This window comes from Stegostoma tigrinum, chromosome 10 (assembly GCF_030684315.1).
Source record: "Stegostoma tigrinum isolate sSteTig4 chromosome 10, sSteTig4.hap1, whole genome shotgun sequence".
Classification (NCBI taxonomy): Eukaryota; Metazoa; Chordata; class Chondrichthyes; order Orectolobiformes; family Stegostomatidae; genus Stegostoma; species Stegostoma tigrinum.
The window spans coordinates 30,287,189-30,311,821 of NC_081363.1; the positions used below are offsets into that span (position 1 = coordinate 30,287,189).

A 24,633-nucleotide genomic window follows, 5' to 3' on the forward strand; every position below is an offset into this window, starting at 1 on the left:
TCATTAATAGAATCCTGCTGAGAAGTCGCTGTTTTAGGCATTTTCAGTATGTTAATGCACAGGTTGTTTACCCTTGACACGCTGATGATACAAACCACAGATACCTCGTGGAACTTGGCAAGGGCTAATCTCGGGCAGTAAAGCTCAGCTCCTGTGTACTTGTGGTTGGTGTTACCTTCCGTGGCAGTGCAGTGAGCAACGAAAATCAGTAAGTTAAATTACGTTCTAAAATCGCACACCTCTTCTGACAAGCTTCCTGCATGGTTGAACATTTTGGCTTGCCTGAATTTCGGGAGGAAGGCTAAAATTCATGTTTCAGTCTTCGTTATAAAGAGATTTTTTCATCACAAGAACTGGGAAATTTGGACGCGCCCAACACAAACGACGGAGAACCTATAAACTGTGAGTATTTCACATGTGCATATATGCGTTCGCATTTGGGTAGAGAAGTATACAGAGAAACCAACTTGATTTACAACTAAAATATAACAAAATTAATGTACAATTACTTCCTTCATTTGAGTGGCAACATCGATAGCCGTAGAGTCTGATGTCCGAAAAATAATGCATTGTTACGTTCTTAAAGTGTTATATAATAAAATATTTATTTTAGTCTTTTGAGAAGAATTCGTAACTACAGACCACTGGAGACAGAAAGAAAGATTCTCGGCAGGATTCAATGTTATCTAGTACTTTCCCTGACAAGAAAGAGTGTAAGGAAATTTAATTTCAGTTGATTGACAGTGTCTATGGAAACGGCCAGGTCTTAATCTGTCTGGACCCGCCTCCTGGTGTAGTTTGACCAATCATTTGGGAAGAGAACGACCCGAATCTGCTACAGACTGGGTCGCAGTCACGTTGAAAACACACAGAGCCATCCCGGGAGATTGCTTTCTGCATGAGGGGTAAAAACCTTGATCGGCAGGATCCAGCCGAAAAGACAAGTCTTTGGGCTACAAGGAGCAGAAAGAGGAAGGGAAGGGGAGGGGAGGGGGGAAATTGGGAGAAAAAAAGAGAAACATGTCTTCCGCTTCAAACGAAATCACGAATACAGTTGAGATTAAAGAAGAAAACGACAGCTTGCAACCAAAGATCAACAACACACTGGGTTCTCCAGGCACTCTGGACCCTGAAGTGAGTGCACTTTCTACAAGCCCGGAGATTTCCGATCAGGTACCCGTGGAATTGCTGACCAACCCCGCCGCGGCGCTGACTTTTTCGCCGGAGCAAGTGGCGTGTGTGTGCGAGGCTTTGCAACAAGGAGGGAACCTGGATCGCTTAGCCCAGTTCTTGTGGTCCCTGCCTCCCAGCGATCTGCTACGTGGCAACGAAAGCATCCTGAAGGCTCGGGCTCTGGTGGCTTTCCACCAGAGTCGCTACAAAGAGCTGTACAGCATTTTGGAGAGTCATAACTTCGACGCGTCCTGCCACACTTCGCTGCAGGATCTGTGGTACAAAGCCCGGTACACAGAAGCCGAGAAAGTCCGCGGCCGGCCCCTGGGGGCTGTGGATAAGTACAGGCTGAGGAGGAAATTCCCCTTGCCCAGGACCATATGGGACGGCGAGGAGAGGGTCTACTGCTTCAAAGAGAAATCGCGGAACGCGCTCAAAGAGTTGTACAAACAGAATCGCTACCCATCGCCGGCCGAGAAGCGGAATCTGGCCAAGATCACAGGGCTTTCCCTCACCCAGGTCAGCAACTGGTTCAAAAACAGGCGCCAGCGAGACCGCAATCCATCGGAAAACCTTTCGAAAAGGTGAGGCGCCCAAACTTCCCAAGTCTTCTGTTTCCCGAGGGCGCTTCCTAATGCCACAAAATGGCGCTTATCTAGTCCTTTATTTCCTTCTTTAAAGTTACAGTGGATCATGAGGCATCGTAGAGGCTATTTTTTTGTCTTGTTTTTCCACCACCACCCCCCCCCCCCGTCCCTCACAGGGTCAGTGGTCCGTCTGCTGCTGTTTCGGGAGGGGGAGGAGGATCCATGGTGGGGGGTGGGAGGTAGAGTTTTCTTTTGAAACGAGATTGAAGAGCAGTTTCACGGTTCTTTTGAAGAAGTATTTTTACATTTGTTAAAAAAAGAAACTTCCAGCACTTGTGCCGGTGAGTGTGAGGGGAGCGATGCCTTTTTTTGGATTTCTTTCAGTTGCTTTGCAGCATGGCCGTACACTCGCTTTGTTTTGAAACTTGAGTCTTTCCCATTCAGCTCGAATTTCAGCGGAGTTCACTTCACCAAAGCAAAGTTTGCTCCTATTCTCCCTCCCAACCCCCTCTTGGCCATCCATATCTCACTCGCACAAATGCTTTTGGTGGATTTCCTTCAGATCTGGGATGAGAAAGAACTGGATTCTTTCTCTCTCCCTTATTATTTTTTAGAAGAAAATTCTGCGGTGGACTTAGTTGTTTGTCCTGTGCCAAAAAGGTACGTAAATGCTTTGTGCTTAAAGGGGGAGTGCGCACCTGGCGGAGGTAGTGTCGAGCGACAAGCTGGAACTGTACTCATTTCAAATGGTGATGTAAGAAACTGCTGGAGGGCATTTAGAGTAAACGAGGTGAAGGACGCCTTTGTACTTGGCCAGCGCACCATGCAGTTTGTAAAGGAAAAGTCAGATTCCACAAATAGAACTAATGTTTCTGACTCATGGGCCATTCTTGTCTCCTGTTTTAAATATGATTTTTTTTGAAGGGGGGCACCTTCAAACAAACCAGACGCACACCATTTATAATTCGGCGAATAATGAATTAGTTGCAACTTTGAGTGCAATCCCTAAAGGTCAGAGAGGGTTCTAGAGAGTTGGACTGTTGGGAGTAGGTCGAGATGGCGGGAGAAAGGCACCCCTGGAGCAAACTGAGCGCTTAAGATAATCGAACATGCCATTTGCAGTTAAAATTCAAATTCCGCGTTCACACCTCTGGCGGGGGTGTTGGGTAGGGATAAGTGTGGTGGGGAGGGGAAGTCGCTTGCTAAAGAAAAATCGAGATCCAACATGACCAGTTCCCTTTGTAATTGTATTTTACAACATGCCATCTGTTTACAAAACACAAACGATGTGTAACAGCTAGCCAAGAAGAAAGCTGCGAATCTGTAATAAAACCAGATATTGCTGAAAATACACAAGTAGCCAGCAAGTACCTCTACAGAGAAACTATGTATTAATGTTCAAAGGTGTCATCACACCTTGATACTAGTAATCTTCAAACAGAAAGGAAGTTTAGTTAATTGCAAACCCCTATACCTCTTTAGATTAACGTACAAGATGGATATTCTACTGTGCACAACACAACCACATGCATGTTAAGTAATATTGCTCCTAAATCTTACACTGAAGGGAACAACCAATATCATGGGCAACCAGAAAGGCAAAATCAGACCGGCGCTTCACTCCAAATAAATTGCTGCACATCTTTGAATATAAAAATAATAACTAGAGATTTTAAAAAAAATAAACAACTTTCCAATAAGTTATCAGATACATTAAGAAATTTGAATTAGCTTGTAGTTTTGGGACGTCAGAGGTTCTTTTGGGCAAAGCTTAGGAATTGATTAGGGCCTCCACATTATTTGATCATGAGGGTAACTTCTTTATTTTAAGTGCAGAGAAAGCAAAGTTAACAATTTGGGTCCAGTGACCCTTCTGATTTCCAGCATCTGCAGTTCTTTGTTTTTTTAAATTGTGTTCATAACTCCACAAAAGTAGCTGAAAAGCACTGTCATATGAAAATGTACATCCAATTCCAACTCTGAATTAAATTTTACATTGTGGCTGAAAAAAAGTGGGTATACAAATTATTGTTATACTAAATGGCACTTGCAGGTTTTGATACAAGAGGGATGGTATTCATTATATAATAGTTTAGCATATAAAGAGGCCATTCATCCCATGAAGCCTGCATTGGATTTTTCAAAGAGAAGTAAAGATAGTCTCCATATCACTATAAATGTTTCCCTCTTTATCCAATCCTGTTTTGATGGCTACCATTGAATTTGTATCCAACAACCTATTAAGAAGTCCTTTCAAAAGAGTAACCACTCATTGATTGTTTTTTAAAGTGCTTCTGGTATTTTGTTGTCAGCCACGTGAAATCTGTGCTGTCTGATTATCAGCTTTTCAGCCTTTGGAATTAATTTTTAGAATATAATCATTACATTATTTTTAAAAGCACTTATTAAATTTCCCCTTAGGCTTCTATGCCATAAACATATCAATATTTCTCTCATTCCCCCTAACTCTGAAACTGTTTTAGTAAGCCATTACTGTACCCTCTTCAAAGACTTGGTATCCTTCCTAAAACATGATCCTCAAAATTATACTCAATAATGTAGGTGAGGCTGAACAAGTGCCTTATGAAGCCTGAGTTCTGATCTCCTTGGCTTTGCACCCTCTGCTTCTATTTATAGAGCTGAAAGTTTCAGTGCTTGGAACATGCCCTTTACAATTGGAATATCCAGGCCAGGGAACTTTGTTTTGGGCTGGCAGTGTAGAGGAGCTTCACCAGACTGGGGTAGTACGGTATGTGGAGAGATTGAGGAGTCTGGGCTTGAAATCTCTGGAAGTTAGAAGAATAAGAGGCAATCCCTCAGAAACTTTTAAAAAATCACAAAAGAGATGCATTGTTCTGTCCAGCTGTGGAGGTTAGAATCAGAAGAGAAAGTTTCTGAATACAAGACATGCCATTTAGGACTGACATGAGGCAGAACCTCCTCACTTAGACAATGGTGAATCTTTGGAATTCTCTACCCCAGAGGATTCTGGAAGCTCAGTCATTATGTTTGTTCAAGAGAGAGAAATTGGTGGATTAATAGCTTCAAAAGAAACAGAGGTACAGAAGGGAATGTAGTGTAGAGATAGATGGTTCGGAGACATGGCTTAAAATAATGGAGCAGGCTCGAGAGGCTGAACAGCTTCTCCTGCCTGTGTTCCATCATCCAGATCAAATGCAGGTTCTGATCCCACACCTTCTTGGGAACAGCCATTTCTGCTGGATTGACCAATTAGAGAACAGATCCTTAAATCTGGAACACTAGTAGGTCCTCCAGCAAGAAGCTGCTCCCTGCCATTGCAGATGAGTAGGAGAGGGAACTTCCATTCCAAGATGCTCTCTTGCCACTTGTAATGTATTAATACTGACCACAACTGCCAGACTACCATTGTGGAGGGAGACCCTCACAACACAATGGAGGCCTGCAAGTCAACAGGTAAATGCCTCTGATCAAGACCTTTGTTGTTTATTTTAATTAATATACTATCATGTCTTTTGAGCCAGTAGTCATTTATCTGTCAACTTAGTCTCCATGAAAATAACCAAGAGTTAGGACCAGTGCAGGGAACCATGTGACCAGTTGCCATTGGCAGATTCCATGACTATACAGGTCTTTACCATTTCCATATCAGGACCAAAATCCTGCTTCTAGTCTCTGGAACATGTACTCAGCGTTTGGAATCCATTCTGGCTGTGGCCTTTGAAAGTTACCACTTGACTCCATCTTCTGTGCCACTTGTGCTCCCTTTTTCAGATGTTATCAATTTCTGTGTGAACACTTGTCGCAACTTTTGTGCTCTGTAGCTTTTACCATGTGTCCACTGGGAATTGAAATGTAACAAGCATTGTGCTTCTCCTGGGTAAAGAGCATTCCATATGGGATTTGTTGGGATGGCAGAAAGAGGAAAAACTTCACCTCATCAGTCTAATCTAGATTAAGTACTGATCCCACACTTGAAAATTGATGCTCAAGCCCATTCGAAAGTACACCATCCCTCCTACTTGAGGACAGCCACAAGTCTGGACATAATGTTTCAGTGATTCACTTAATGCTGTCAATTTATAGTAATGTTTGTTCTGATTTTTATGTAACTGTGTTCAAATAGGAGGGCTGAGATAACTTGGGGTTTGTGCCATGCAGTTTTGATACAGCATAATGAGAGGATTTTGCTTCAATGTCACCTTTTATAGTAAGCCTTTTAGGGGACTTAAATATTTGATTTATTTCTTTTACTGTTCCTTTCACCTTAACTTAGTTATCCGTTAACCAGTTATCAATACATATATTTCATTCTTGGCTATTTAAATCATCTTCAGTGCAGTATATTACATGACATAACATCTTATCGTGCTTTACTGTTTTTTAAGATCATACAAAGTGGGAATCAGCCATTCAGCCCAACAAGAGTGCGCCATTGTTTAATAAAACTTTGTTTGATCTTTCATCTTAACTCTATTTTTCCACCTGATTCTATTAACACTTCAGGTTTTCTTGTGAATTATGCACATACTACTGTCTTTGTTTAACCCATGTCTATAGTTAGAAGATTATAATTCCATGCGTTCCTATTACATAAAATTTGACTAGCTTTAAAGATGGAAATTAAGCATGATATATTAGTGTTTTTGTATTTTTAAACTTCTTTTTACAGTGAGTCAGATGGTAATCACAGCACTGAAGATGAGTCCAGCAAGGGTCAAGATGACATGTCGCCTCGTCCATTGTCAAATCCATCTGATGGAATGAACCACTCCAATGTCCATAGCCCTCCAGAAGGCATGTTCATGCATCATATAGGGGAACTGAAGCCCTCCCAGAATTCCTCTGGCATACTACTGAATGGAAATCTTGTAACTACAAATGGCTCTCCTGTGTTTTACAGTGGAAATTCTTTCATTCAAGGTCCTAATGGGGTCCTTGTTAATGGATTATCTTTAGGAAATGCCCAGACAATAAGTTTAAGTCCACTAGGAACCACTTCCAGCGTGTTGGTTAATGGGATCTCAAATGGTGAGTTATTAGTTAATTATGTCGCTTCAAATAATTATTTTAAAAATGTGACTGTCCTGTTCAACTGTATATCTTTTCAATCCTAATTTATATGTTCCCTTCCCAGGGTCTGCTGGTGGCAATGAACTTAAAACTGAAAGTGTACACATGCTTACTTCTGAAGAAGCAGTATCTTCAGGATCTGCTGAAATTAGTAGAGGCCCACCCCAAGTAAACCAGTATAGTCTCGTGCAACTCCAAAATACAGAAAATAACATTCAACTGGTAAATGGAAATATTGGGTTACCTCCACTTCAGCTGCCTTCTGTTTCTGCTGCACCATCACAGGGTGAGTTTCTTACTGATTTTTTTTGAGAGATTGGCCCAGATAGTGGGGGGAATTCATTAGTCAGTTCGTTTATTTGTTAATGTTGAATACACATTCCATATTAAACTCTTCAAACAGGCTGATGGGGTTAAGTTTAATTGTGTTGCACCAAATTAGAGGTATAAAAAGACTTTATAGGTTTTGTATTTTAGTTTTCATCATAGGTGGAATTGAGGAATTTGATTGTATAAGAATATATTCATGTTTGGAAGCACTGTGCCTGACAAATGCAGGCCCTATTCAGTCCACAACAGCAGACCAGCTGCACACAGACATCATGAGCTTACTTAACTGGATTGGTATTTATCCTGGCAGAGTTGTACATATTGTTAAAATCCCTGTTGAACCTTAGAGTAGTTGAGGAACTATTTTGCAACTTTCTCTTTGAATATCGTTCCCCCCAAAAACAAATGTATTCCTTGCAGTGGGAATTCAGCAGCAAAAAGAGCAAATGTGTAAAGTATGCTAAAGGTGTAAAACTTGAATATTTGCAGTGTGACTATTAATTACTGTACAAAAATCCTCTGCAGACTAAACTACCCTTTATGATTTAGCAAGATCAGTGGATAAAAGTTGCAGGTGATTTACAAGACAACATAACTTTTTTGAAAATTGGCTTTATAGATCTTTTCCTTTTCAGTTGTGAGCTTTAACATCAGTTCTTCATCTCTCTCTCGTTATTAAGAATTTTTAATAGTAGGAGATTGCTTACTGGACACTAGATCCACATTGGAAATGCCGTCCCTTGGTCGTACTTGTAATCTTGGCGAAATCTTTGGGTAACCTTTCCATAGCTATCTTAAGTCCATTGTGTTCTGCATTCTGGTAATGTGGAGATAGCAAATAATCACTAGCCTTTTACAATGTAGCACTGTTGCTGATGTCAACCTTGACTTCAGTATAAACTCAGTGATCCAAATGAAGCTGTGCCATTTGGCATTGGTGGCACTTTTGCATAACTTCCTGAGAAGCAGTCATGCTCCCATTTTGCAAATGCAAACGTAGTGGCTGAATGTCACCCAATAGTACAGGCCAACGATGGCGTTTTCATGTTTGAGGTTTGGATTCCCCTTTCTCAGTCAACAAAGAAGTACTATTACCAGAAAATGAAAGCGGTAATTGCAAATTTTTAATAAGTGAGCCCACGTGTTTGCAGTGTACTTTTGCCACACTGTAGTGGCTGCCAAAACTGAAAATAATTCTGCAGCATTAACAGTGTGTCAGTTTATGGACCTACTTCACTGAGAAGGAATCTCCCCGATAAGACAAGGGTAAACAATTTAAATCCTAGACCATTTATTGCACCTAGCCTGCTGCTAGGTTAATGGAATCTTAATGCATTGAATTAAAATAAGATTTACTTTTACTGTCCTTGGCAGACTGTCAGTGGTCAACATTAATCAATTTAAATACCTGCCAGCATATACAACTCACATCCAGATTCCCCATAAAGCATGATCATTTTATTCCTAAATTATTTTAAGATCAGGACTGCTTCTTGGATAGTACATAAATAATGCAGTGGAAACATGAACAAGATAGTTTACAGAAGCCACTGTTACCAACAAGACTGACTTAAAGTTCGAACATATCTCAACACACATCCACCCTGAGTGTCTTTAAACTGAGCTGCAAGATCAGTTTTGTCAGAGTTAAATTTAATTCAGCCCTAACTTTATTTGTATTAGAGACAGGAATACTAATTTGGAACATTACAGCTGGTTGCACAGTCTGGTATGTCAGAAGGCCTACTAGCTGCTGATGCATGATACAGGATATCATTCCTATTGGTTGGGGACATGTCTAATTCCATTTTCTATTCCTCCCTTTCTTGTATATAATCTTTATTGTATCACAAATGTTATCTTTTCCTCTCAAAGAAATTTTGAGCCTTTGGAAAAAGTCAAGGAGACTCAAGATCCCGTTCCCCATGTCCCTTTTGCTTGTACCTCTTCTTTCATTCAATCTTTTCTCCTCAATTCCTCTTATTTCCTTTCTTGCTGCCACCCCGACTCCTTTTCATTCATTTTCTGCTCTGTCATTCAGTCACTTTCCTGTCCTTGTTGACATTTGTTGTTTTCCTTCCTTCCTGGTGTTCCATCCCCAGGGAATATGGTAGAACATATTAGGGAAAGGCATTAATTCAGTGACTTCTGAACAAAAGTCACATTGGACTTCAACGATTAACTCAACGATTTTCTCTTTATACATTTGCTGTCATAACTGCTGAGTTTTTGCAGCACTTTTGTTTTTTTTCTGGAATGGGGTTCTTTCTGTTTAAAATGTTGCAGATTTCAGCTCATTACTTATCTGTCCTCTCTGAGGGTGTAAATACTCAGAATAGAATAGACTAGCCTTTATTGTCATGTACGCTTGAATGATTGCAGTGAAAAGTTTGTAATGTCGTCTTTCGGCACCATCTGAGGTACAGGGTGCCGAGGTACAGATACTTCAAGCGTTTCACAGAATTGAAATATTTTAAAAAAAGATTTGCATAGGAATCCAGTGTTTAAAAGTCCAGAATGAGAATAAAACGTGTCAATAAAGTACTCCATTTACAGTCCTTATAGTCCTTTCCCACCATTAATTTGTGCACCCCGGGCTTCAGAACACGAGGCCACACTGCCTCCATGCGCTGACCTCCATTCAGGACGCACTCTGCTCCCGCTCCGAGATTGGCCCGTGCTTGCTTTGCTGCCGTCCGGGTTCTGGCCACGACTTACTCTGCACACTGCTCTGGGACTCAGCCCGCAAACTCTGCTGTTGCTCTGCTCCCACCTGGGCTTCGGCTGCACTCATCTCCGTTTGTCTTGCCTTCATTTTCCAGGTAGGATAGGGTAGTTTAATGTGTTGTGGGGGAGAAGTAATTGCTGCAAACAGGGGGGAGAAAAAAGAAAAAGGAACTGGCAAGCTGTGGGAGGTCTGACTAAAGCATCTCATGCTGCTGCCGTCTTAGATAGGGCTAAGTTATTATAAGATTGATTGATTATATCTTTTCTCTTTGCATCCAGTTTTCCTTTGGTTTGCAAATCCAGTATTCAATTTGATTTTGAATTTTCAAACTGAACTTTGAATCCAATATTCTGTCCACCCTAAAAACTATTTTCTTTCATCTTTAGCATCTGTTGCCTCACTTCTACCTCAGCCCATATACTGTCAGATCCTCATCTGGCCATTGATACTCCAGCAGAAAGTGGAGGCATCTCTCATTCTCATCTGCAAATTTAGTTCATCCGAAAAATCTGCTGCCTTTATCTGTTTCCTGTTAAGTCCCATTTCTTGACATCCCCACCCTCACTGATCCACATTGATACCATTCACTGTACTTTTTCTCTCAGAATTTTAATCACAGTTGAGGTTACGCCACATTAAGCATTATCCAGCCTTGTTCTCCTGAGTCAAAATTGTTCACTACTCCAGGATCACCTTGTAATTGAAGAGAGATCTCTGATCCCTTCTCCTTTACCAACCAGGCACTGAAAATCCTCTTGCGTATCTCCTGTACATGTTGGAACCAGTGTGAAAAGCTTTTGAGTTTTTTTGGCACCATTCATTTGGCTGGCTCTGCCAAACACCTCTAGTCCTTTCCCATTGCCATTTAAGTCAAGGTCTGTTCCCTTCCACCAGGCACCACACTAGCCCTCAACCACATCCTTCCTGCTTTCTCTCTGTCTACCTGCTTACTCCATAAGCTCATTTTGTTGATAAGACCTACTTCTATCCAATTCTTGGCATCACAGCTTCCTTTTATGGTAACCATGCTAATTGACATGTTAGTTCTGTCCTTCAGTGCTGATCCCTTCCTTATCAGGCATCATCTTACCTCCATTGCTGACCCTTTCCTAGTGTAATATATCTTGGTCTTCAAAAACTCTCTTTTTCCTTGCAAATAAGTACCTCATTGCTAATCTCACTTCCGTCCCCAAATTGCCATATGTCAAATCAGTGTCTGTTTTTCACGCAAATCTGTTGGAATGCTCGAACCGTGACAATTGAGCTTCACCCTTGCCACGGCACTTGACCATTAAAGTTGTGTCATTCATCGCCGTTCTTGAAATCTCTGGGAGTGACTTAAGGAACATGTTATTGTCCAGCTGAATGGGACAGCCAGTCCCTGATTCTATTCTTGTATTCCTAGTTGTACGCAGACAATCTTCTCCAGTATTCTGTTCCTCTTCCTGCTCCCACATCGTTAGCTTTAGGGTCCCTCAAGGATTTAGCCTTTGCTGACTGTTATGCTGCCTCTTGGTAACTTCATCCAAAAGCAATGTGGTTGATTCCTAACTTCCGTCTGAAATAGCCTAGCAAGTCACTCAGTTGTATCAATCATTACAAAGTCTCAACAAAGAAATGAAACTGGATAGACCACCTGGCATCAACCTAGGCACTGGAAATGACAATGGCAAAGCCCTGCTGACATTGCAAAGTCCTCCTTAGTAGTCCCAAAATTGGGAGAGCTGTCTCACTGACTAGTCAAGCAAAAGCTTGAAAGTCATACTCTCAAAATCATACCTGACATTGGCCCAGATACCAGCATCTCCTTCAACCTTGGATATATCCTGTCCCATTTGCAGGACAGACCCAGCAGAGGTGGATACACTGTAGTATACAGTTGAGAAGGAATTGACCTGGGAGTCCTCAACCTTGACACTGGACTTCATAACTTAAGGATTTTAAACACGGTCAAAGAAGCCCTCCTGCTGATTACTGCATACTGTCCTCCCTGGCTGATGAATCAGAACGCCTCTGTGATGAACAACTCTTTGAGAAGCACAGAGGTGGCAGGGTGAAAAATATACTCTGGGTGGGGGATTTCATTGTCCACCACCAAGAGTAGCTTGGCAACAGTATTATTGATTAAGCTGGTCAGGTCCTAAAGGACGTAGCTGCCGGATTAGGTCTGCAGCAGATGGTGAAGGAACCATCAAAAAGGAAAAACGTACTTGAGCTTATCCTTACCAATCTGCCAGCTGCAAATGCATACATCCATGACAGTCTCAGTAAGAGTGACCACGGCACAGTTCTTGTGGAGACAAAGTCCCGTCTTCACATTGAGAATGCCTTTCATTGTATTCTGTGGCACTATCACTAAGCTAAATAGGACAGACTTTGAACAGATCTAGCAACTCAAGACCATCAATAGCAGCAGAATTGTACCCCTGCACAATCTGCAACCTCATCGTCTCGCATACCTCCCAGTCAGCCATTGCCATCAATCCAGAGGATCAACCATGGTTCAATGGAGAGTGTAGGAAGGTGTGCCAGGAGCAGCACCAGACATAACCTGGAAAATTAGGTATCAATCTGGTGAAGCCACCAAACAGGACTATTTGTGTGTCAAAGAGCATGAGTAGCAAGTGGTAGACACAGCTAAGCAATCCCACATGGACAGATCAGATCTAAGCTCTGCAGTTCAGCCACACCCAGTGAGGAATTGTGGTGAACAATTAGGCAACTCACTGGGGGGGAAGCATACTCCATGAATATTCCCATCCTCAATGATGGGAAAACTCAGCACATCAGCACGAAACAAAAACAGTAACAGAAATTGCCAGAAAATCTCAGCTGGTCTAGCAACAACTGGACACGAAACATTAACTCTGCTTTCAGTCCACAGATGCTGAGTTGTTCTGCCAATTTCAGTTTTTGTTTCTGATTTCCAGCATCTATGGTTTTTTCATCAGTGCTAAAGATATGGCTGAAGCATTCTCAGCAAACTTTCGTCTGAAGTGCAGAGTGGATGATCCATCTTGGCTTCCTTCAGTGCTCCCCAGCATTGCTGATAATGATCTTCTGCTAATTTAGTTCACTCCATATGCTATCGCCAAACAATTAGACACACTTGATGAAGCAAAGGCTACAGGCCCTGACAACATTCCAGAATAGCACTGAAGACTTGTACTCCAGAATTTGATGCTACCCTAGCCAAGCTGTTCCAGTTCAGTTACAATACTGGTATCTAACCGACAATGTGGAATACTGCTGAGGTATGTCCTGTACACAAAAAGCAGGACAAATCCACCCCAACCGATTACCACTCCATCAGTCTACTTTCAATCACTAGCAAAGTGATGGAAGATGTTATCAACAGTACTATCGAGCAGCACCTGCTCAGCAATAACCTGCTCAGTGATGCCAAGTTTGGGTTCCACTAGGACCCTCAGTTCCTGATCGTATTAGAGCCTTGATTCAAACATAGACAAAAGAGCTGAATTCCAGAGCTGAGGTGAGAGTAACAGTCCTCGACATCAAGGTGCGTTCCACCGAGTGTGGCATCAAGGAGCCCCAACAAATCTGAAATCAATGTTTATCCGGGGGCAAACTCTCCGCTGGTCAGAGTTATACCTGACACGTAGGAAGATGGTTGTGTTTGTTGGCGGTCAGTCATCTCAGCTGCAGGACATCTCTGCAGGAGTTCCTCAGTATAGTGTCCTAGGCCCAACCATCTTCAGCTGCTTCGTCAAAGGGTCAGAAGTGGGGATATTTGTTGATTGATTGCGCAATGTTCAGCAGTATTCACAACTCTACACATACTGAAGCAGTCCATGTGTTCATTGCAATATGATCTGGACAATATCTAGGCTTGGGCTTACAAGTGGCAATTAACATTTGCACCATACAAATGCCAGGCAATGACCATCTCCAATAAGAGACAGTCTAACCACCGCCCCTTGACTTTCAATGGTGTTGCTATCACAGAATCTCCCACCATCAACATCCCGAGGTTCCCATTGACTAGAAAGACAACTGGACTCTTCATGTAATCACTAGCTACAAGAACAGGTGAGAGGCTAGGAATACTGAGGCAAGTAACTCACCTCCTGACCCCTTCTGTCTGCTATCTACCAGGCACAAGTCAGGAGTGTGATGGAATATTCTCCACTCCAGAAGCTTGACACTGTCTAGGACAAAGCAGCCTGCTTGACTAACACCACGTCCACTCCTTCCACCGCACATGCCTAATAGTGTTAATGTGTATTATCTACAAGACACAGTGCAGAAATTCACCAAAGATCCTTGGACAGCTCCTTCCAAAAAAATCACGACAACTACCTTCTAGAAGGCAAGAACAATAGATACAGGGGAACACAACATGTAAGTTCCCTCCGAGCCATTCACCATTCTGACTTGGAAGTATATCACTGTTTCCTCATTGTTGCTGGTTCAATCCCAGAATACATTCCCTAAGGACATTGTAGTCCACGTGCTGTAGGATGACCCACAGTGGTTCTAAAAGGAAGCTCGTCAGCACCTTCTCAAGGGTAACTAGGGACAGATAATAAATGCTGACCAGCCAGTGATGCCTACATCCCACAAGTGAATTAAAAATAACATGTTGACAACTTCAGTTCTGTCACTCCCTTGACTCCTCCAGTGCTTTGAGTTGTTGAAACATATGTTAACAAGTGAGGCTGGATTTGCTTTACCAGTAGGCCTGATAAGCATATTGCAGTAAGTGGGTTGGAATAGTATCAGTGATAATGGGAACTGCAGATGCTGGAGAATTCCAAGATAATAAAATGTGAGGCTGGATGAACACAGCAGGCCAAGCAGCATCTCAGGAGCACAAAAGCTGACGTTTCGGGCCTGGACCCTTCATCCATGGGTTGGAATAGCTGAGTTTCAGAGACCAGAATAGGCGGTGTTGGAGAGCTAGATGATGGAGTTTGAGATGGTGCCTCTGTTGATGAACATGTGATGTCCGCATCCTCACCCCCACCAACCCTCTAAGTAATAGTTGCCAGGCTATCTGGTAGGTGTGGGCCACTCCCGCCATAGCTAAAGTTGAATGGCAATCGTGCACCAATTGGCTGTTCATCAGCCAATAGACTGACAGGCAGCTGGCTGTCCTGCAGCACCACCACATTACATGAAATGGGAGTGAGGTTGGGGCAGGCAGGCCACACTCTGTATTTTATGAGATACCCCATCTTCCAAAATATCAGCGTGGGGCTTAAGTCTAACCCCTAGTCATTTATAACTGCAGTTTCATTGGATAGACCAATACTAGTGTTTTCAGAACCAAATATTAACTGTATTCTCCCCTCCAATTCTATCTTACTCCTTGGTCAGTGTCTCGGGCTGAACAACACAATTCATAACCGTGAGCTAAGTTTCAAACACTAAATTGCCTCCTTCAACAGAATCCTCTCCTTCTGCCTACATAATCTCCCCTTTTTCTTTAGTTTTGCTGCTCCCAAAATTCTCACCTGTGCTTTCCATACCCGTGACTTGATGTTTCAATGTTCTTGAAGCCAGCCTGTCATCAAATGCTGCTACTTCTCTATCAGCTACAAACAAATTGAATTTAACAACAACAATTTCTTTAAGCCATAGGTTTATGGTAATAAACCATTCCAATACACTTTATAGATGCGTTATTAAAAAAAAAGACTGAGACAGAAATATTATGGTGGTCAGGATAAGTTTAGAGTTAGGTTTTTATGGAAGTCTTGATGGAGGTAAGTGAGGTGGAGACGGGCTTCCAGAGTTTATCGCCTACAGAGCTGAACATATGGAAGCTAACAGTAGAGAATTAAGGTCAGGGACGCTCAAGAGGCCATAGTCTTGTGTAACTATAAATAGCTTGTAGGGCTGGAGAACATCTCAGATATGGAGGTGTGCAAAACCATGGAGAAAATTAAAAACTATGACGATATCCTTAACATTAAGATGTTCCTAACTAGGAACTAGAGTAGCTCAATGAATAGAAGAGTGAATGTGAAAAATTAATGGTGAAAAGACACATCACAGTTTTGGATGACCTCAGTTTTACTATGGGTAGGATGTGAGAAGTCAACCACAAGTATTTTGGGTTTGTAAAGTCTAAAAGTAACACACGCATTGATAAGGCTTTCAGCAGCAGAAGAGCTAAGACTGGGGCTAAGTAGAACAATGCTGTGGCAAGTAGACAGTCTAGATGACAACACAATGTGTGATTGAATGGCCTCTTGAAGTCAAAGTGTTTGCAAACTTGGCATCAAATCAGGATATAGAATAAAATTGGTGGCAAAGTTTGGAGCATCTACCAAAGACAGTGATTTTAGTGTTCCCAATCTACAGTCAGAGGAAATTTCTGATGACCTAACACAGGGTGTCAGATAAACAGTCTGATTATGTAGAGACAGTGGAGATGCAATGGGTGGTGGTAGTGATGTAAAGCTTGGTAATATTAGGGCTCATGTGGAAACCAGTGTGTTTTCAGATGACGTCACTGAGGGGCAGCAAGCAGATTTAATAAAATATAGGCCAGGGATAGATGCTTGATGGTACACCGGAATTAACTGAGGAGCTGGGAGCTGCAAATTTAAAGTGCTGCAGGACCAACATGCATGACAATTTAATTGTGTACAAGTTTGCATTATAGTTTCGGACATATTAAATTTTCCATGAAAATTTCAAATGAAAAATAAGACTTTGTAGACAGTAAGTGTGCAGTGAATTAAGATTTTATACCTACAGATTTCACTTCTTTCTTTCTGCTTCTCCCACTGTCTGCATAAATTTATTTTGTTTTCGTCCCCTGCTTCTGTAGAATATCATCTGTATAATTGAACATCTGTTCAACAGCAATGTGAGATGAAAGTAGATTTTTCCTGTTTTTATGCAGGTATTAACTTTGTTTCTGCTAACGTACTGATCAACAGCAATTTGATCCTTAAATTAGAAAAGTAGCATTGGCAAGTAAGACTGTTTGCAAACCAGTCACGACGCTACTATGTCATAATGGTTCACACAGGCAGCATCCCAGAACAGTCGACTAAACACATAAGTTCAAAGTGCTGTTCTCATATTGGTGTCATTTCTACAGATTTATAGATTGATAGCTTCGAGCTTGTTTATTCACCATGATAATTCTTCTATTCTATTTTCTGTAGGACAAGCAAAACTCAGTAACAAAATTATTTTCTGGTTTTTTTGAAAAGACAAACTAATATCTTTTTTCTGAAACATCACTAATATCACTTTTTCTGAAGAAGGGTCCAGACTCAAAACGTCAGCTTTCCTGCTCCTCTGATGCTCCTTGGCCTGCTGTGTTCGTCCAGCTCTACACCTTGTTAACACTAATATCTTGTTGCATGCATTAACAAACAAAAGATTATTTTACAATCTAAGTATCTTTCTGGGTATCACCCGTTCAGTGAGAATGAAATTATCTTTTGCTTCAAAACAGTGCTGGAGCAGCTTTGTAGAAATGTGATTTTTATTATTCTGTCCTTCCAGGAACCAGAGAATATTTGAAATTTAAATAAGTTTGCTAACAGTCTGTTAATTTTTGAAGATAAATTATTGATATTTGCCGACTAAATTCAGTTGGAGCATAGTAGAATGACATGTACAATACTATTATTACATTTGCACTTCAGTAAAAGTTGTACTATTTTCTGATTAATAGGAAACATTTTGATAACAAACACATCAGAGGGAGGAACATTCCTAAGTGGTACAGCAGCCAGTCTTCAGCAAGGTAAGGTCTTCTTGGCCGCTACACTCCCACCGAATGCAGTAATGTGCACGTTACCTAATTCAGGGCAAGCTGTGGCCCCAGTAAAGCAGGATGCATTGGAAGGGGGTCTTGTTTTTCCTCAATTGATGTCAGTGAGTGGAAGCAATCAAATGAATATTAACACATCTCCTGGGAACCAATCTGGAAATACTTTACAAACTCAAACCTCAACGCTGGTGAACACAGGGCTGCCCCAAAATCTGCCTTTGACTTCATCAAATCTGCTGAACACGTCAAGTACTTTGAGCTTCAGCCTCACAGTGAGTTTGCCACTGTCAACTACTGCCCCTCTGAATTGTGATCAACAGTTGTCTACTGCTGTCACAAATGCAGTACCGGTAGTGTCGATGGCCAATAGTCAGTATGCTACACTGCAGAACTGTAATCTACTTACAAACTCTGGCCAAGAGACTGTAACTGAAACTGGTCTTGATGCTTCTGACAGTGAAGACAAGCCCAGAAATCCTATTACGGAAGAAACACATGAATATGGTGGCGGACATGTGTCTGTACTTCATCCCCCAGTAAAGGAAAACTACTTGGTAGTTCTAGACGACAAATCTAGCAACCACCTGACAATGATGGACTCTAAATCCAAGTATGTGATAAATGATGTGGTTAACAATGTCTGCAAAGAATTAGAAACTGAGGAAAAGGAACTGGCAAAACTTCAAAATGTTTCTATGGATGAAGATCTAAGTGATATATAACTGCCTACATATATGCAGCTGGCTATTGGAAATGGGACAGTTTGAAATTTTCCGTCCTCATGTTTAGGTAACCAAAGACTGAAGTGTTTCTATAATTGTATTTTATCTACTTCATAATTTAAAGGAAAGAACTGTTAGGAGATGACTGAGGTAATCAAACATTATCTGTTACACTTTTTTTTTACTGGAATCTTGAATTATTATCCATAAGTTGATATTTATTTTTAACACTCCTGGTATAGTCAGTCATAACACATAAGTAGGGACTGGTTAGCATTTTAAAGTTATATGTCTGTACTGATGGGCTTCTGTATCAATTGCTTTATATGCATGGTTTGATATCAATGTACCATTAGCAAATGTAAATGTTACATTATGATATTTTGGGTACACCAGTCACAAATTGGCCCAGAGGCATATGACACAAATTTACTTTTATTGCTTTTAATAAACACTACCCAAAAATACACACACACTAATACTTTTCAAATGTAACAATTTACCAAAAGATTTTCCGACTTTGTGAATGCATACTTTCTGGACAGTGTTTTGTATGACCAATAGCTGACAATCAAGATGGAATGTATAGTCCAGGATCATTAGAAATACCATTGGAATGTACAGTTTTTTTTGCTTTTAAATATCCTGAAGTCCATGTACTGTGAATATGGCTGGAAGTGTGCCATTTCCTACCTGTCTCCTACCTGCACAAAATACTAACTTAGGTGGAATGTGGAAGAAAGTGAATATCTCGAATTGGTACTACTCCACAATATTGTTATAAGATAGAGAAACTTTTTTTTGATCTTACTGATTTAGTTAGTTGAATGAGGTGCTTTAATCTTTGCCAGCAATAACATAGAGCGCTCCCGTGCATTGATTGAGTGCCTTGGCATTTTACCAGAACCAGAGAAACAAAGTTCAGTATTCACCAAGACAAGCCAGGCCTGTGACATTCAACTTAATGAATACCTATACGGGCAGAAATCTGAATCAGGTGGCGAAACTAAACCGATAGCTTTGGATCAGCCTGCTATTATCCACAGCTTTTGCTACTCTATTCCATTGCAGTCAGTGCAATTAAACATTAAGCACCGTGTACAGTGGATGGCCAATCTGATGCCACCCATTCTGCACCACTGCTCAAGATTAATTTCTACCCCGTATCACGTTTTAAAGTAGCGAAGTATTGCTTCAGCATCTTGAAGTGCTGTGAAAATCTGTTCCGTGACTATGATGCTCAGCTGCTACCAAAGTTCACTTTCTGCAGTCAATTCCTACTATCATCAAAATTTATTAAAGGACCCATTTCAGCATTAGCTGATTTTTTTTAAAAAAAGCTATATATATATACTAGAAATGATTAAAAGTGTTTCTTTTCTGGTTACGCTTTATATATGTACCTACTATGCATGGGACATAAAATACATTATACACACGCACATTTGGGTTATGATTAATCAAGCATTTTAGATCATGTTTATCATCTGTTTGAGCTTTCATGGTTTATGGTATCTTTTGCATTCCATAATAAGTGACAAGCTTGAAGCATCCTCCTGAAAGAAACTGTGCTGGTCATTACATTAGCAAGATAAATGCTGATATTACATGGCATTATATCACTTCAGTTGTGATTTTGCATCCTTGACATTGCCTGTATTTGATATACTTCAAAGCAAATACGGCAAACTGTTAAAAAAAAACTAAATATATTAAATTGTTAGAAATGTTATTATTTTGCAAACCTACCACAGACCCTGAATGTAATGCAAGTTTGACCTTTCCTATCAAAGAAGCATCTTAACTTGAATCAGATTTCATGAAGCAAACAATTTACATTTAGAAATTTTTCTAAATTTTACTAAACTCCAGTGTATCTTTTTGTGCCATTTACTGTGCACCCCTATTGGTGTTAAGACATTATAAGGTCTGTTAGAATGTGCTACAAAATGTCTATGTCACTGCACATAAGAAAAGATGTTTCTTATAAAAATTCAACTTGCCTTGATCTATTACTATTAGTTTTCAATGCATAATGTTTGAAGTGTTGAAACAGATCCCCTTCCCCCAACAATCATTTTCCCCTTCTTTGGCTTGTGTGCCTTGCAGGAATCTTCCAAAAGTGGAAACAAATGCTGTGTTTTGTGAAATGAAAATTCAGTTACTCTTTTATGTATACATCTTGCATCTGCTTGTGCAAGTTTGCTGATTATCTTAATGTGTCTTCTTGCATTCAGTGCCTCTTATGCTTTTAATATATTTAAACACTGTGAGGCATTCAAAAACCAGTCCAACCTACTGCAGTTTAAAAAAAAATCACCTTGGTCTTCTCCAAATGAGAGGGAAGAGTAGTCAACTATGATCTTTTTCCTGAATGTGAAACCTGCCTGTTCGTTGAGACAATCCTTCATGTTATTTGGATAAGAATTTTTATATGATCATTAAATTCCCCAAATTGAAATAGGTCGACAGGAGGCTTGAGTAAAATCTTTAGTGATTCTCACAATTAAGTTTCTATCATGCAAAAAAAAATCAAAAGCTTTATTGAAATACTGGTGGAAATTACTGCAGTTTTTTTTTCAACTAAGGAGGGAGCTGCACAGTTATTCAACATGACATTATGCTAATTTCAACTGTTTTAATGTTGGGTTTGTGAGCTCTAGTATTAACCTGACACAGCTGGAAAATAATGTGCCTGATATTCATAAAATTTTGGTTGCCATTTTTATTTAATTTCTTTGGAATTGCTAAGCTTTGACCTGTGCAAGGTCTAAGGCAGTAAGTGGTGTGTTGTGAATTTTCTATGTTTGGTACTTCTATTTTAAATGTTTTATGGATAAAATCTTTTTTGTTGATTCCTAGAAATGGTGTGTTGAGTAGTAATACTACACTGTTCCATCTCCTTGTCTGACTGCACAAGAATATTTTTTCTGTCTCTGTATCAATATGTTAGTAAGAATTGTTTTATAGCTTGCTCTAAAGGGGTTTTAATATAAAGGGAAGCTTTTATTAGCCAGTGCAAGTTATATGCCTTGATTAAAATCTATTTTACTGTACTTTTAAATTTGGCATGAAACTTTATAAACATCTTACATTGATTTTTGAATGTGTCTGTATACATACTGTGTGAGGGATATGGGTAGCAAAACATCTATACTGCACTAACTTCTTGGTGATGGTACATTGAGCATGTATTAGAATTTTGTGTTCACCCTTGGTATACCAAAGATATTTTAAATGCTAGATTTAAAGTATAATCTGGTTTGTCTGTACTGTTACATGACCTTTTGTTTTATATTCTGAAATGATCTGAGCTTATTTTTCTAAACACTATACTCAATGAACTATATATTTGTATATTTGTGCTGGCTTTTGTTTTATTAAATAGTGTGGTGTGAATGTCATTGATGAATGAACTGAGAATTTGGCGTGAATGTTGCTTGCTTGGTTTAACTTTTGCACAGCAAGCAGGTCTTTTCATTATTATAACCTGCCATAAAATAATGTCCCTCTCCTTTCCTCAAGAGGGTGGCATATGATTACATTGACAACTGAAGTTCTCCAACATTTTGCTAACCTTACATCAATTAATAAGCTAATTGGCCACGAGGGCATTATCTCAATAGTGAACTTATTCTGTTTTCTCAAATCTGTGCAACTCAGTGGGGATCATTTAAGTAATAATGAGGAGCAAGGAATTTGGCTGTTTTTGCTTCTTGGCCCATGTACAAAGTTGCTGTGTTATCCTAATCACCAGTGCTGTAATAGAATTAAAGTAATACAATGCACTGCAATATTGTGCCCCAGAACTGTGCCAGGCAGTGCATTTAACCATTGAACCATAGGTACTGAAGAGGGGCTTATTAAAACTAAAGTACTAAGCGCATTGTAAGATTCTGTTCCATTCAACTATCTGGAAAAGTCATTACATCTCCTTATTTTTATAATAACTCTTCTGAGGCAGGCCAAACTAATTGTCTTAGGGTTTGAGTTACCCAATCATCGTTTGAAGTGTTCATGTTGATCATTTGCTGTGATAGGTTGGAAGAAAGTTTTTATTATTACGGAACATATTGACATTGAGTTCTTCATGCTTAAACTTGACTTGGCATTAGCAGCACAAAACAAGTAATAAGGTAGAGTGAGATTTGAATATATCTTTTGATAAAGGCAATTTATATAAAACTTTTGTATTAAAAAATTGTATAAAAATTAACATCATATTGTCAAATTAATTGTGACTACGAAAGTAATTTATTATTTTTAATTATGGTAGTTTCTAGTTTCGAAAAACAACACTCGTGCGTTGCCATTCCTTAACTGAGATTAGCATGGCACCCAACTGCAGAAAAACAAATCATTTAATATTTGTCTTAGTGCTGATACAAATGGTAGTTCAGGTTGTGTGCTTTCCACTTGAAACTATGCAGCAACATTATATGCTTCTGCAGCACACATATTTCTTGACTCTCCAAAGAAAAACTCAAAAACTAATTTCACATGACTACAGAAGCATCTTTCTCTTGTAATCTTCAAGTTACCTTTGTTGAATTTAGAACAGTCTGCTCTCTGCTGCTTCATAGAAATGCCAGAACTCTGTTCGTTGTAAGTTCTAACAGGTATTGCTGAGTGAAAAGCTTTCCTTTGTTGCTTGCAAATTGGATTGGTGCCTGAAATACAGATATTAATCGGTGATGTTGATGCAACTAAAACAGCATTCAGAAGAGTCTTGACTTGAGACAGTAAGCTCATTTTACAATGCAGCTTTAAGACAATGACCACTATATCTCACAAGACAATTCAAAATTTAATTCTCTGCAAAGATCTGCGGAGGAGAATGTGGGGTTTTTAACACATTTACCTTGTGAGCAGAGGATTATAAAGCTTCCTCAGGATGCTCATCATTGACAAAATAATGTGAGTATATCCATTACAGAATACTGCTGTATGCTATATTATAATGGTGGAATTTTTGTAATGCTGTCATTTGCTTCACTAGAAATTCTGTCTCAATGTGCCTGCAATTCATTTACCAGAGCAGTGGAAGGAAAATAAATACTAAAATTTTACATAGAGAACATTTTAAACCAGGCAAGTTACATTAACATGACATTTTCCAGTGTACTGTTTATTGCTTCATTTTCCAGTTTCCTTCAATCCAGTGTCTGAGGATAAATTACTTTTGACCACATGTATAAACTGGAAAATTTAGTAAGTACAATTGAACTGTTGTAAATTTTATAGGAACAAAATTAGAAGTATTACAATAGAGATGTTTTAACACTGAAGAAAATTGAAGATCGTTGACATCATTCTATAAGAAATCTCTGTGACATTTCATGTAATCTTATTCAATAGGCAAGTAACATAGCTTAACAAAATTGTTTCAAAACATTTGCAGTGGAACATGCTCATGTAGAGAATGTTCAAAGCCATGGGATATAAATTAGATTATGCACATGAGTAATCAAGATCAAATGTTGCCTTCAGGTTATGCATGGTTAAATGACAATATTATGTGATCAAGGCAGAGGAATGGGGAAGAACTTTGAAAACTCATAGGACATTGTTTATGCATGTGCGGTTTTCTGCCTCTACCATCGTTTCAGACAGGGTGTTTCACAGCCTATCACCCTCCAGGTGGAAAAAAATTCCTCCTCTTCTTCTTTCTACCAATATTCCCAATTGTTGATCTCTCCAAAAAAAAAGTGTCCTTCGTATTCACTCAAACAGGGACCTCTATTTTATATCCCCTAATTAAATCTCCCCTCATTCTCCCCTCCCAATGACAACCACCGATGTATCCAAACCTTCCAGTGGCTGCAGATTTTTATTCTGCTGAACAAATTCCTAAATCTCCTCTGCACTATCACTCCAGTGCGACACTGCCTTTCTGTATTGTAGTGACCAGTATGCAGTATTCACTCTGTGGTCTAACTAATGTCCCATGTAGTTCTATCATAACCTCCCTCCTCATTGCCTGTCGAATAGCGAAGGTCTCGTGAACTTTTCTAATTAAAGTTAGAGTGAGTGTGACCTCTGTGGAGTCCTGATGAAGCTTATATTTAATGTTGTCAAAGCTGCTGATTTTTGTTTTCTGTTCCTCTCTCAATGCTCCAAGTTTCAGATCCATAATTCATTACAGACCTAAATCTAACATTTTAGTGCACAGATTCTCAAATTCAAGCTGATGTTTCATGGAATTTTGCTTTATTTTGTAAAAACAGCTTTGGCTTGTCCAATTCTTTTTCGGATTTCGCAACTGCTTTTGACACTGTT

At 39.8% G+C, this 24,633-nt stretch overlaps 1 protein-coding gene across 1 annotated transcript; it reads left to right on the forward strand.

Annotated features, from left to right (window-relative positions):
• The first annotated feature begins 823 nt into the window (after nucleotides 1-823).
• six4a (SIX homeobox 4a) lies at nucleotides 824-21,460 on the forward strand. The gene is made up of 4 exons (XM_048538370.2): nucleotides 824-1,757; nucleotides 6,412-6,770; nucleotides 6,877-7,098; nucleotides 17,534-21,460. Exons 1-4 carry the CDS (start codon nucleotides 1,021-1,023, stop codon nucleotides 18,352-18,354), a joined length of 2,139 nt encoding a protein of 712 aa, XP_048394327.2. The 5' UTR covers nucleotides 824-1,020; the 3' UTR covers nucleotides 18,355-21,460.
• Nucleotides 21,461-24,633: the final 3,173 nt, after the last annotated feature.